Genomic DNA, 15,383 nt, shown 5'->3' on the forward strand with positions numbered 1-15,383 from the left:
TCTCCGAAAGAAGTGGAAGAAAGCAAGCACACTGTTCGATTATGCATGTGTGTCCCCCCCACCCCCTTGTGTATAGTCTATTCCAATTCCTTAAGGTTGACCTCCTGATAATGATTTATGTGACCATGGTAACTTTCAGTGGATCTGACTGACCAGTTGTACAGTAGGTTATAGGAACGGCTGCGTGATGAGACTGAGAGGCAGCTCATCATTATTTCCCTGTCTTGGTGGAATGATTTTAAGTATGAGGTCTCTCAACATTTTGCAACTCTTTTGTACAGCTTAAACCTGTGGAAAACGGTTTGTGTTTATGAAACCAAGGCCAGTTTAGTCAGGTTTTTACTCATTGAGATGTGATACATTTTGGGAGAAGTCACCAAGTCACTTTTTGTAGTCTCTCAAGCTTGTTTTCCTTTTGTTGTAAATGGTAGTCCTTTTTTTTTTTCTTCTTCTTTTTTTAAACTTAGACATAACTTGAGAACTTAAGCTGATTGTGGTGTGTGCTGTGCATCTCAAGTCTTTCTTCCCTTGAAAGGAGAGCTCACTGCGGTAATGGCGGTGTCTACTCATCTCGTCTGTCTGCGATTTGTGTCCATCTCATTTTTTATGTAGTAGAACAGTTAATATATACATTTTATGAAAATTATTTTTCTTTTCAATTATGCACCACTGTTCAAAGATTTTATATCCTAACTTTACAAAATTTACAACCTTTGTAATATTCAATGGTTTCTTTTAAAAAGACATTTTATGTAATGTTATTTTTAGTATTCTGTAATTAAAATGATGAAAATGAACATGTGCTTAAGTTTTGTTTTCTAGTTCTGCATTATTGACCTGTGTGCACGGTAATTATTGTATACATAAAGTCTGTCTGTCTAATTTGCTGTTCTATATACCAGTAATATGTAAACTGAATATATTTTGGTTTTGGACTGTGGTTGGGCAAAACAAGATATTTGAGATGACACCTCACGCTCCGGGACACGGATAGACATTTTCTCACTATTTTATAGACTAAATAATTAAGAAAGTAGTCTGCAGCTTAATCAATAATGAAATAATTGTAAACTGCAGTCCTAATTGTATTAACGGATAAATCTGTCAACAAAATGACAGGAAATATATATGGGCAATCAGCAGTTGCTAGAGCTGAAATGACGTCTTCATTTTGCTTGTTTTGTCCGACCAAGAACACAAAACCCAACAAATACTCAGTTTAATATCATTTAATATACACAAATCTTGACATTTGACAAGCTGGAGACAGTTAATGGTCAGCATTTTTACTTGAAAAGTGACTTGAACTTGTCATAATCGTTGCAGATTAATGTCGATCAACTTTACTTTTCTCCCATTCCCAACATTGATTTCTTTGGTCTTCCTGATCGTGTCCCTGCATCTCATGTGCAGCGGCAGATGATGACTGACGTTGTCCCTTTTAGTTTCATCTCCTTTTGAAGAGCAGCAGCTTGCGCTCCCATGTAGTGCTGCCGAAGCTCCGGATGAGCTCCATGCCACAGTTTGTCTCCAGGTGCTCCCTGGCATGTTCTGCTACGTCCCCACGGATCTTCAGGGTCTTGAAGTGGTCAAAGTCCGAGCGGCCCAGCTTCCTCAGCCGCCGGGCCGCAGAGCGGTAGCACTTCCAGGGCTGCGCCTCCAGCAGGAGGTGCTGGCTGATGGAGGCCAGGCGAGAGAGCACCTGCAGCAGGCCGGAGTCTCCGTGGTTTAGGTGGACCCACATGGTGACAGCCAGGCAAAGACACAGGTGGAAGTGGGAGCAGCCGTGGTGGTCGAGGTAATCCTGCAGCTGGTCGTTGTCTTTAGTGATGTCCAGGGGGATGAAGGAGATGCTGCGAGGCCGAGGGTTGTTCTGCTGAGCCCTCTGAATGAGGATCTCATCCAAGTCGAAGCCCAGGAGATTAACTTTCCACTTATCGGACTCTTCTTGGCACACAGACTCCTGCACTAGATGCTGGTAAAAGGCTACACTCAGTTCCTGCCATACACAGGGAGGGGGAGGGGAGAGGACAGCTTTCACTACAAAGAAAAATTGTGTTATGTGGACAACTTTATTTCAAATTCTATTCAAAATTGTGTCTCGCAAGATGCCATATATGTCATACTGGATCACCATGTGCATCATGGTTATGTGTAAAAAAAAAAAAAAAAAAGTGTGTGCGATCTTTTAGTAGCACCCAGTGTAAAAATAATCTGTTAGAAGTAAAGGTCTGCATCAAAGTCGTACTCATGTTTAAGGATAAGCATCAAAATACCAAAAGTAAAATTATGCAGAATGGCCCATTTCAGAATAATATAGGCCTACTAGATTATATAATTACTGATACATTAGCGTGTAAGTATCACTACTATTGCAGCTGGGAAAGGCTAATTTCAACTACTTTATATACTGCCGGGCTTAATCCATAATAATATATCATAATTTAATAGTTGATTATATTTTGCATTAACAATCCATATGTAAAGTAACTGATAACCTAACTAATGTTGTCAAATAAATGTAGTGAAGTAAAAAAGTACTATATTTCACTCTGAAATGTAACTAGTTGAGTATTAAGTAGCATAAACGAATACAAAGGACAAATAATCAGGTAAAGTAAGTACCACAAGCTTGTACTGAAGTACAGTACTTGATTATATGAAGCGTTAGTAACCACCACTGTATTTGTATGCAAAATACATTAGAGATTTGATTCTGAAAGCTCAGACTATAACGTTAAGTTACATTCTGTGTGTAATGTTATCGAAACACGTGAAAAGTCCCATCTACTTAAAGGATACGTTTAAGTTAAATTAAGAGACTAGTTCAGTCCAAACGGTTAAAGATACATTTTAAAAGCTTATTGCTTAATGTCCCTGAGTCACATACCCCTGAATTACACCCCACGTCCAGGATCAGTGTGGTCTGATGGCCGTCTCTGTAACCTAAATCCTGGAGTAATGTGGCTGGAATCAGGCTCAAACGGTTCTCCGGAGGATTGAAGGTGTAATAGTTTATAAAGTTGCCATAAGGAGCGGCTCCTGGATCATTTATTTCATCGATATCCCCGCTACTTATCGAACATGTTGCCATTGTAATGTGTGCGCCTCGAAAATACTTCCGGTTGGAAACGTGGGCTGCAGTCAAATAGGGACCTTTTGTGTTCGCTGTTAATAGTTTGTGGTTTAGATTAAACAAAGCAACACAAAATCCTCGGTGTAGGTAGTCTACATTTGATGATGCCTAATAGTGTATCACTGATTCTTGGGAATTGGGATAAAACAGGTTTTAATTTTGAAAATAAAAAGTTAGTTAAATTACAAAATCTGAAGGTATATCATTATAGACCAAAGTGTTGGCTGTTCAGCAATGTACTGGTGCAACCTCCTCATTTTGTGTTTTTTTCATAAAATAGACGGTTTTCCAGTTATTACTTTGTTTTTGTCAACACCGTCAGACACAATAAAAAGCATATTATGTTTTATTTATTTAGTCTAATATGTATTTAGTTTTTAAATCATTATCTGACATTTCTAGTACATAGATATGCTGTTAAATGTTGAATATTCACTTTTGTTGATTTTTTTTATACTGTTTCACGTGTACTCCTTTAAAAGATCTAACACCATACAACGTTTACTTTAAGCCTAAATAAAAAAAAAAGTTGTTTTTTATTTAACAAACATATATTTGTATTAAAAGAGACTTTTACTTTAATAACTCAACAGCACTGAAGAAACATATTGTAAGCATATTCATTTAAAACAAATAAAACTCCCTCTGACGGTGGTGACTTTAGAACTGACGGTGGTGACACTAATCTGGTGACAGTGGCCTCATAACAACATACAATTCCAAAATGTATACCACACAAGATGGCTTCTTGCTTAACAACTTCATTTAACTATTGGGTCCAAATCCAATCCTGAGCATGCCTATCATGTGAAAGAGTAGGTTTTTGTCACCACCGTCAGACGTCACCACCGTCAGGTTTTTTGTGACGTCCAGTCTGACGGTGGTGACAAAAACCTCCAAATAGTCGTTAAGGGAGGCTTGAATATAATTGTTGATCACAATAAATACGGGCTCACGGCTGTGGTTCGGCCGCAGCCTCGAGGTTGAACCACAGCCGTGAGGATATCCACCAAAACCTGACGGTGGTGACAAAAACCTACTCTTTCACATGATATGCATGAGTTGTTCACATTAGCCATCTTGTTTCCCCTCTATTGCTAGCTACTTCAGACCTCTTCTTAAAAAGTATACATTTATGTCATAATCTAATCTAATATTTTTTATACAAAAGAGACGGTGTTGACATGTTATGGTGGCGACAGTAGCAGTGTCCAAAAATATGAACAAGTTTAAGAGAAAATAGCAAATTTAAGGGAGCTTGAGTGATCTTGAAGCATGCAGAAGAGCTGAAGTTTTGAAAATGGGGTCCTCAGGAATGTAGTTGACCTTTTAGTTGCCTGACTTTATTGCTTTTTATAAATATCTGACGGTGGTGACGAATATGTGGGACACATTTTGAGCAACCACAAAATAATAGTAAATATTGTTAAAATCTCACTGTTTGCATTTTTTAAAACATATTACAATGTACTATTTCATGTGGTAAAGATATTATTCAATTAAATTATTACTTTATGTTTTTTTAATCAAGTTGAAATGATTATCTCCTATCCGAGGACAACTGATTTTGTAGGCAATGGGCCAGCAATTAATCATTAAATTAATAAAAATAAAGATAAAGATAAAACTATAAAAGAACCTTACATGTGTGTAAAGGACCCCCTGATTATAACCTAGATTATTTTTATTCATGAAAATGTTATTAATTTCCAACAGAATTGGCACTTTTCTTAGTGGGACATGTTTTTGCCAAAGTTTCAAGAATCACTGGTATATGGAGATATTTCTATATTTTCCTTGCAAAAGTTTCATTCTTTCAGTCATGTATTTTCAGTCTACCACAAAATAGTAAGTGGAAACATTTACTACAAGTCTAGCTAGCTGGTGGTGTCTGTTGATTTATTTTAACTGTGGGCTGTAATAAAGAACTATCCGTTCTCTTACATCCATGGTTATATAATGTCTATTTATATCTAGACACCGGGTCAGTAGGTGGCGCTCTGCAGTTTTGCTCTCAGTTTTGTCAGAAGAAGAGAAAAGTCCCCTCCGGTTTTCCGTAACGTTACCTTACGAAAGCGTACCATACTGTCTATGAAGCGTACGAAGGTTAGTTAGCTTGCGTGCTAACTTCACATGTCGGCGTGCTGACATTGAGGACAACTGAGATAACCTGCGCTTGTTGTCGCCTTATAAAATAAAAGGTAAACAAATATTTAAGTATTTGCTCTGAGATGAGACATGAGAAGTCGATAAAATAGTAATAATACTAAATTGTGTGCACAACGCTGACCAACTGTTCGCTAGCTTGTAGTGTTAAAGGGGTAATGTGTTATCTTGTAGAGACAACAAATAAGCAATAATGTAACGCAAATGGAAAAAAACCCTTGAGGCTAAAAAAATGCCAGTTTAGGTTTTTTACAGGCCCACGGCTGAAACTGGATTGTCGGTGTAATTTATCACAAACTCAAACTATTAGCTCTGTTTCATTTGGTCCTGAGAGTTTGCATCTCTAGTCTGGTTTACCGGATCTACAGAGCTGGGATAAAGCATAAAGCATAGCGCTGTATATATCATTGGTCTCCACCTTCTGTACAAAAGTGAAGCCGATTTTATTTATATACATACATCCATGCCAATTAGTACTTGTTCTCTGAACGTTGAGGCATTATATTTGTTGTACTTTGCAGCTACAATGTTGATTTACTTACATGTATGCAAGTACTGCAGTGGTGGAAGAAGTATTCAGATTTCTTCCAGAGTGCCTCAGAGTTGATACACAAATTATATTATTGAATTATAGTTATAGACCAGCTGACTTTAATTACTTTATATATTGTTGGTTGTTTTTTTATTTCTAACAATACATCGTTTTATAAGCCTACTATGTGTTCTGTATGTTCATATTAACTTCCTGAGACCCAGCCCATTGACTTATCTCCACTGTAGTGGACATTTGAGTTTCATTCTTCTCCTTGGAATTTTTTGTGCAAGTTTCTTAATTCCTGCTGTACTGTACAGAGGACATCCTGGGCTTTTCAGTGATGTGTTATTTGATTGGCTGGGAGGCCGGGAACCGCCTCTATCTTTCAATCCAAAATGGACAGCATAGGAACAAGCACATTTTATGGAAAGATAAGAGATGAGTCAAATATTGTTTGTCTATGGTTTCGTTACTATGATAATCATATATTTTCTTGTTCATTAAGGTGTTAGGAATCATATCTTGAGTTCTGATAGAAACTACATTATGTATCTTTTGAAAAATTTGCCATTTTATGAATGTCAATTATAGTGGACATCAGGACTATCTTCATGTAAATAATGACTCCACATCTACCAAATTTGTCTGTCTGTTTTCGTACTCAAATGATCCTGGTGTCCACTACAGTTGACATTCTTTAAATAAATAAAAATAAAAATATTTTAATTGTAAGATGTTTTTTTAACCTTAAACAGGTATGGAATCACAAAAAAATATGATTAGGAAAAACAAATTTTTCCTTGGTTCTCAGGAGGTGTGACAATTAAACAATAACTACACCACCACAGTATCCCTCTTTAAAATGTAGTGCAATAGAAGTATCAAGTAGTATAAAATACAATGTAGTACTAGGGGTGGGTATACCTAATTTTATATAGAAATATTGGTATGTATCATGATATGATGGCAATTTTTGGATAATAAATTGAGAAACCGTTAAATGGATAAAATAACCAGATGAAATGCCTTTTGGCTAACCACGTTTTAACACCTTATCCATCAAAACACTTCCATCACACTGTTGCAAAAATCATTTGGCCATAAAACAATACTGCAAAGTGATTTGCAGCATTTTGAAATAACCAGCTGCCACAGTATACATGGTGTGGAAAAAAAAGGGTCCCATGACATGCTGCTTTTGGGATGCTTTTATATAGGCCTCAGTGCCTCCTAATACTCTATCTGAAGTCTCTTTCCCAAAATTCTGCCTAGGTGCAAAATTACAGCCACTAGAGCCAGTCCCACAATGAGCTTTCCTTAGTATGTGCCATTTCTGTGTCTGTAGCTTTAAATGCTATTGAGGAGGAGAGAGGGGGGGGGCAAGGTGGAGAGTGGGGGTGTGGCCTTGACCAACTGCCACTTTTCTGGTTTGAAAGCCATGATGTCTCTCTCTCTCATGGGTGGGCCAAATTCTCTGGGCGGGAAAAGAAGAGAAAGGGGAGGTAACCTTGCTGCTTATGACCTAAGGAGCAAGATTCCAGATCGGCCCATCTGAGCTTTCATTTTCTCAAAGGCAGAGCAGGATACCCAGGGCTCGGTTTACACCTATCACCATTTCTAGCCACTGGGGGACCATAGGCAGGCTGGGGGAACGCATATTAATGTTAAAAAACCTCAAAGTGAAATTTTCATGCCATCGGACCTTTAAATTGATGGAGTCATAATGCCCACCCCCTGTCGTATTTGAGTAACCACTACTGTACGGTAGGATGCTGCGGAACCTGCTCTGACTTTTTGTTCCTGGTTCCTTCAGGATCCTCATCATGGTGTCTGGAAAGCGACTGGCTGACATCGGCTATCGGACGTTTTCCGCCTCGATGATGCTGCTGACGGCCTACGGAGGCTACTTGTGTGCGATGCGAGGATACCGCTACATGCAGAAACAAAAACAGCTGAAACTGGCTGCAGAAAACCAGGATCACGAAGTCATCAAAGACTGACGTGAGGTGGACTAATTTTTTTTGCACAGATGTGGACATTTCCCATTCCTCCTCTTTTTTTTTGTTCGTCGCTAAATCATGAAGATGTTAATTCCTGTCAGGACATTTAAGTGATTTCATTGTTGACGGTCTTGTGCCCTCACAAGAAAGATGTTATGAAAACTTCACCAAGCAAATTAACCAAGAACATATTTGCATCAATGGCCCGTGTAAAAGTGTGTTTCAGGAGTAAAAACGGCTGTAATTGTTTATATTATATTAAATACCTTTAACCACACAAAGCAATGTAGTGTTTTTAAAACAGGACTGCAACAAGAAAGACATCTTTCACAACAGAGTATATTTGTAAATATCTATTTTACAAGGCCCTCACATAAGAACGTGATACCAGACATTTAGTATAGGCCTAATGCCTGGAATCTCCCATAGGCAGTGACAAACAATTTCATAAACATTTGGTCTCATAAGACTTAGTAAAAAAAAAAAAAAAAAAAACAGTAAAACAATAAGTCACATATTTGCCAAACAATGTTTTTAAAAAGGAGAAATCGACAATAGATGGCAGAAGGCAGAAACTGCTGCTCTTTTTACTTTCAAGAGTGTACTTCTGGTCACACTCAGCAGGTGCCCTTCTTTTTAAGAGCTGATAAAACCACAGCTATAACAGTAGCTCTTTATACAGTTATTTATATGTATAATACCTGCTGTAACCTCACAGATCAGAAATGCAACTCACTTCCAGAGTAGTATTTTCTGCTTTTTGTGATCCGGTGTGAATCAACCCACAAGATAAAAATAATCAAGTTCATCTGACCAATAAAACTGGGAGAGAACATTTAATATTAATCAACATCTGCAGCCAAACTCCCCATGAACACTCCCATCATTTGAAAAATAAGGCTATGCAACTCACCTACAACTGATTTTTCATATTATTTCAGTGTTTACATGTCACCTCTTGAGTTGTGTTGTACAGTCAGTACAGTGCTCTCCAAAGTGTGTGTGTGTGTCTTGCACGTCAAGGGAATGTCAAAAGACAGTTTCTGAGACATGGTGAGGGACAAACTGCAGGGGGCTCCCAGCCTCGCGTCACCCGCTGCTGTGGTTCAGCCCTCGGGCTTTAGCAGCAGCACAGTGGCCGTTAGTGCCGTTTTCTCCCTTGGGAATATGAAAAGAAGCCTTGGGGCCTTCTATGGGCGTGTTGGACTCTTCCCCTGAGCTGCTCTCAATGTCACTGCGGACATCGTTGCATACCTAGAAGACAGATGGTGGAGGAAACAGGATATTATTATTTATTAACACTTGAGAGAAATGAGCACAATCTACAGAGGTTAGACAAAATAATGTAAACACTAAACGCCCAGCTTTGAAGTAACCTAAATTATTATAACGAACACTGCTATAAATTAGCTATTTGAACCATTTTAAGTGGAATTCAACTTCATCTTTTTGGAATCTGATGTTGTGATTTTCTTACAGGTAAAACACGAGACTCATGTAGCTGTTATAGAAGTTGAGTGTGGAGCGGCTGCTCTAGACTGTACCCGTAAATGGGCGGAAAAGTGAATAATATTTCTCAGAATTGTAGGTAATGTGTTTGAAGGAAACATCAGTAGTAATAATGTTGAGTATTTAAAAAAACAAACTTATCTATAGATAGAAAAAGAATGAACCCCAAGCACATGACAAAGTCAAAGTATTAAAATCTTTTACTTAAAGCTCCATTGTGTAATTTTTTGAGTTGATTCTTAGCAAAACCCCCTTTGTTCTTTCACAAATGTGCTCATTCATGTGTAATTACTTCCACCAACTAATCAAAGTATTCTTGTATATCGCTCAAATGACGGTCGCCATGTTGCACCTCCATCTTTAAAATACATTAGCCAAAGAGGGACATACCTCCGCCTTTCACGCTTTTAAACTCAGTGACACTGACTGTGACGAATGCCAGTGAGGGGAAGAAGATAACTGAGTCGCCAAGGAAGTTAAAAAAGAGAATTAAAACGACAACGCGACAGGTAAAGCAACGAGACCAAGGTTAATTTTGGAGTGGCTTTTCCAAGATGGAAAGAGCTCATAAGGAGCAAGGATTTTAAAAGGGACACCGAAGTTGCCTGCTTTCTTCTCAAAAGGTAATTCTGCCTATTTGTGTAAATTCAAAGTTTTATAGTTGCTTGACTAACTATAGCATGGTTGTGCATAACGCTAGAACGACGTCTAGGATACTTTTCCTCACGTCAATGATGAAAAAGTCTACCTTTTAACATAAATGTAATCATATGTGTCGTGATTTCCCTGGCAGACAACTCACATAATGGAGTTGTAACACAGACTAGCTACAGCTAGAACAGCTGCGTGTAAATGATGGCTATACTAAGAGCTCATTTCAATTTAATACATTCAACTAGTAAAGTACAAGTAAGTCAGAACTGTACAGCTGGAACCACTGGTTTAGTTTAATGATGATTTAGTGTATTTGATTGTGCAGCTTCGTGCCCCACAAATTCCTTATTCATGAAAATCACCGGTGTTCACCCATACCACAGGGTTTTGGTGCTGGACAATTTCATCACACTCCTGCCTAATGAAAAACAGTTGGGCATACCTGACATTCATGGCACTATTACCACATTACTCATCATTTACAACTCTCCTCTTACTGCCGTCTTTGTGAGCGGGGTTAAATCTTAAGTGCTGATCTACTGAAACAGCTTTCCAATTTAAACCCACTGCAAAGACACTGAATCAGTACAGAAATGGACAGGGCAAATGAAAGATTTTTGAAAGGAATCACAGCAGACGGAGTCAGACACTTACAGCCAAAAACAGAGACGGTAAAGGTCACAAGTGGACAAAGCAAACGGAGAAGAAGCGAGAGAGTATTGGAGAAGGGCTCATTGCACAAAGACAGACAGAAAGACAGGATCTCCCTCTCTCATTCCAGAGGGAGAGGAAACAAACGGCGTCTGCAGAGAGAATGAGAGAGAGTCAGGGACAGCTAGGAAAGAAGTGTAAAGGCAGCAAATTCATCACCAACCATAGCTATGATGTGTTTGAATAAACATTCTGGTCATAAACAGATGTCTGGCTGGGACTAATATTTATTTGGTGTTCTTCCAAGTTAATGTTTTGAGTTCAATAGGTTTGGGACATGTGTTAATCTTTGCTTACACAATATCTAATAATAATTAAAGATTTCTGAATGATGGAAATACTTTTTTAAGTAGGCCACTTTGGACAGAGTTTAAGCTGCACTAAACCTCGTGAAATTACACTCCACTGATCAGATGTTTGTACCAGAAAACAAGTCGGAAGATAATTATGTATGTTCTAGTAGCTGAAAAACAGCAATCGTTTTGTGCGGGAATAGCTCAGATGTGTCGGGTGTCAAACCCATCAGCAGGTCATTACAGTAAGGCTGCAACTTATGCTTTTCATTGACTGATCTGCTGCATATTTACTCAGTTGAGAAAATAACCATTTTGTTAGGAATGTTAGGAAATATTGTTAAGTAACCAATACAGTTTCTGAGAGCCCAGGGAGATATCTTTAAATCTTGTGTTATATTTGACCAGAAATCTAAAATCCAAATATATTTAATTTCAGTGTTGGGAGTAACGCGTTACAAAAGTAACGCAATTACAGTAATGTATTCCTTTTTGCTGTAACGCAGTAATATAACGCATTACTAATTAAATTTCGGTAATATTATACTCGTTACAATCTCAGTAACGCGAGTTACAACGCATTTTAAAGCAACATTTAGTGGTGTTTTGTTATTTTAAGAATTCCCCAACACCGCGAAACATTTCTTCACAGGAAAAAAAAAAAACAAGTCCGCAAGTGTAATTTCCTGTTGCTGTATTCGATGGTGGAGATGACTGCAGAGACAGATAGCCTATATTGGCGACATGGACATTATTTTCAGGAGTTATTACGCTGCGTTGGAGCGAGCTGTCCGGTCACTATTCCTGTGGTCAGAGCCAACCAGAGACGGTACGGACAACATCTGTGTCCCAACAGGTGACGGTACGTCAGCGCGGACAGCTGTGTGTCCGAGCTGCTGACAGATAGAAACATGTCGGGAATTAATGTTTAGGTTTGCTACATGTAAATATCACTGCATTTTATCAGCGGTGGAAAGTAACTATGCCTGTAGTGGAATGCCTTCGAATGACCACCAAAAACGCTTGTCTTTTACTGTGACCATTTACTGTTCAATATGTTGCAGTTTTACAAACAAGAAAGTGAGCAACTTGCTTGACGGACACGTTTTGCATCTAGCATCTCATCTTCATCTCAACACAAGCTAGCAAGAGTACACAACAGACAACTTCTGTGTAGGCTACTTCAAAATAAAAGCACTTCCTGTGACGGTTCGCAGTAAAACTATATTACTGTTAAACAAATAAGGTTGTGTACCTTTTCACATATCAGCTGTAAATCAAGTACTGTAAATAATGTAAATAGTGAGTTTTAATCACACTATTGACCATTTCCTTTAGACTGTTTTAAACTAAACAACATGAATTTCTTATTCAAGTGCTTTAAACAAACATTTTACAACAATGCTGTACTTCAATACAACTGTAAGGTACTTTTAATTGAGTATTTCCATTTTTTCCTACTTGCCTATTGTACGTTTTACTTATCTTTTTTTATAGTTTTAGTTACTTTGCATATTCATATTAATTATACAAAAGATTATGAATAATCTATGATGTATTAATAAAGTGGATAAAGATGAGACTTATTGATCCGGTGAAATTCACAAGCTAGCTGCCAAGTCCAACTTCCGCTGTTATTTTGGTGAAAGTAACTCAGAAGTAACGCAAAAGTAGTGTAACGTATTACAATTCAGAGACAGTAATATTGTAATATAACTAATTACTCTCAAATGACAGTAACTAGTAATCTATAATGTATTACATTTTGGAAGTAACTTGCCCAACACTGTTTAATTTACTGTCACATAAGACAACCAAAAACAGCAAATCCTTACATTTGAGAGGCTGGAACAGGTGAATTATTGTCTTTTTGTTCTTTAAACACTATCAAAATAGTATACATTTTCTGTCAATCAATTTATTGTTTAAGTTCCAACATGACATCGCCACTTTCTAAAGCCAAGTGGCGTGTTGTATGTACGCATTTTGGGTTTAGTAAAAGAAGAAAGCGCCCTTTCATACTACTCGCTACGGCGTAAATTCACACGCAATCACAAGGTAATGTAAGTCAATGGAGGCCAAACGGCATTGATACACATGATAAAAAGCGAGTATGCATCTTGATAACACGCCAAAAATGGCAAATGGCGTGTCATACATACACCACTTCATGACATCAGTCTGTTAAGTCCTACATTACAGTAATTCTCAGTAATGTGTACTGTGTGGTGGGGACCCACCTTGCCCCGCAGCATGGCTTTGACAGCAATACGGGCTATGAGGTAGAACCAGATGATATGCAACACTTGAAGGACCAGCAGCAAGAAGTTGAAGAGCCACCAGGACGGGTATGGCCCGACTATGGCCCAGCTCTCAAACATAGTGGAGTTCAGGACCCTGGAAAACAAGGAGACAAATAGATTTAATCTTTAACCATATTATTAACCAGCACTCTTCTAATGAGGCCCATTGAATATAATTCCTATTTGGATTCCAATGGCAACCAAGCAGGTGAGTAACATAGCTCGACTGTAATGTTAAGTGAGTAATTGGTGAGGTCATGTCTTCCTTTAAATCCAGGTGCATGACCGGAGATTGTCAACAGACCCACGTCCCCCCCAGCAGAGGTATGGATTTCAGCTGCACCGGCAACACTAGCTTTATCACTCACCCACACCAAGACACTGAATATAGCTGCTCAGGTTACTTCTATCAATAATGGGTTCCCTATTGTCCGTCTCTATGGAGGTTAAGCTTCAACATCCAGGCCTCTGTCGAGGAAAAGTCGCTATCCAAACAGCTCCCATAACCCTAAACATTAGCACACATCTCACATCAAGTAAAATGACAATGAAGCTGTCAGGCGTCCTGGAAATTGCCTCATCGGATTAACTAACTGGTGGTAGTTGCATCACTTTATTGTTATTTCTCACAATAGAGCATGGGGGGGGGGGGGGTTTCACCACATTTTCAGATTACAGGTTGTGTGCTGCTGGTCAGTGTTACAAATTACAGCCACAGGGTATTATGTACTGAAACATCATGCAATTAAAGAAATTAAAGCACTGTAGGATTATACCGTTTTCTGTGCAAGCGTTTGCACAAAAGCAAAGCTCAAAAGACTGTGTTATGCTTATTAGGGATAGTTTTTTTTGGCAGGTTGCAGATTATCTGGATCAGCGTTTTATTTGACCTATAACTGTTATTTAATTAAAAAGTGCGCTATTTTGGCTCCGCTACATCTCTGTGTCTGTCCTTCTACTTCAGTTTCACTCACCACTGAGTCTGACTCAATGTCCCGCCCACAACTCTATCTGACTATCTTTTACTGTGTATTATGTTGAAAGTTTCTAATTTATTAAATTGTTGCTTAAAGCATTTAAACAAAGTTTTGTGTTGGAGTTTGTAACGTTGCAAAATCTTAATTTTGACTTAAAAGATTTTCATTTTCACTGTAAAAGAATATTGGTTCCAAATATTGGTTATCGGTTTCATTAACTACTAATAATCGCTATCGGCCTTGAAAAACCAGTATCGGTCGATCCCTAATGCTCATATTTGCCAACCTGAGCTCAGCCAACTTCCAAGCTAAAGCTAGATTATTATTTCCTGCAAAAATACAGATATTGCAATGAGCTCTTGTGCATTAATAAATTAATAAATGTTATGTCAGAGTAGTTATAATATTTACTCTGAGGTTGCAAGTGTCACTGAGAACTCACCATACTGGATATATAACTAGTCGTGTGATGAAGAATGCCACACTAAACATAATGAAGAGGGAGTCACACAAGCGCTGGTACTTGGCATAGTTGGCCAGCTTGGCTGCCTGTAAGAAAACAAAATAACACAAGTAACAGTTAATGTTAAGTTTAATGTAGAGCATACTTGTTTACCACCCTGTTTCATTCCTTGGCTCATACACTAATCTAGTTTACAATTTAGAATCTAAATCACTTGGATCTAAGCCAAGAGGACGTGACTGGAAACACTAAACAATCACAATTCATCTCCATTGTAAAAGAAACCAACTGACGGGAAGCCAAAGCCTACTGAACAATATCCTAAGAGGAAACAACTGTATGTAAATGTGAATTTTTACTGTATCGATAGCCGTTATGTTTCTATATCTTGTGTTTATTTGTTTAGTAGTAGTATATCAGCATATTAGCAATAGCGTCTGTTCAATATAAGATCTGTAAAAATAGCAAAACAGTGTTCCAATTTCAAATCACATCATACACTAAGTGGCCATGTCATTAGACATACCTTCCCTTTCTACGCTGTCAGAAAAGCTTTAAATAATATACTAAGTATCAGGACCGGGTGGAGAGGATCAGTTACAGTTTGAGTGTAACTGTAAAATGGCCAGAAGCAAA

General features: G+C 38.2%; 3 protein-coding genes across 3 annotated transcripts in view; 1 reads left to right on the plus strand and 2 right to left on the minus strand.

Moving 5' to 3' along the window:
- Positions 1–1,213: 1,213 nt before the first annotated feature.
- Positions 1,214–3,132, minus strand: bcdin3d (BCDIN3 domain containing). Its single transcript, XM_028574805.1, has 2 exons — positions 2,891–3,132; positions 1,214–1,999 (listed from the first exon to the last, which is right to left on the minus strand). Exons 1-2 carry the CDS (start codon positions 3,092–3,094, stop codon positions 1,448–1,450), a joined length of 756 nt encoding a protein of 251 aa, XP_028430606.1. The 5' UTR covers positions 3,095–3,132; the 3' UTR covers positions 1,214–1,447.
- Positions 3,133–5,136: 2,004 nt separating this feature from the next.
- Positions 5,137–8,118, plus strand: cox14 (cytochrome c oxidase assembly factor COX14). The gene is made up of 2 exons (XM_028575350.1): positions 5,137–5,337; positions 7,651–8,118. Exon 2 carries the CDS (start codon positions 7,661–7,663, stop codon positions 7,835–7,837), a length of 177 nt encoding a protein of 58 aa, XP_028431151.1. The 5' UTR covers positions 5,137–5,337; positions 7,651–7,660; the 3' UTR covers positions 7,838–8,118.
- Positions 8,119–8,156: 38 nt separating this feature from the next.
- Positions 8,157–15,383, minus strand: part of cers5 (ceramide synthase 5) — a 36,240-nt gene continuing 29,013 nt past the window's right edge. The window contains exons 9-11 of the mRNA XM_028575349.1: positions 14,727–14,833; positions 13,245–13,401; positions 8,157–9,091 (exon numbers count right to left, since the gene is read on the minus strand). Of these exons, the coding sequence (XP_028431150.1) occupies positions 8,927–9,091; positions 13,245–13,401; positions 14,727–14,833 (429 nt within the window). The 3' untranslated portion in view covers positions 8,157–8,926. The remainder of the gene's footprint in view (positions 9,092–13,244; positions 13,402–14,726; positions 14,834–15,383) is intronic.

Source organism: Perca flavescens, chromosome 4, assembly GCF_004354835.1.
Source record: "Perca flavescens isolate YP-PL-M2 chromosome 4, PFLA_1.0, whole genome shotgun sequence".
NCBI lineage: Eukaryota > Metazoa > Chordata > Actinopteri > Perciformes > Percidae > Perca > Perca flavescens.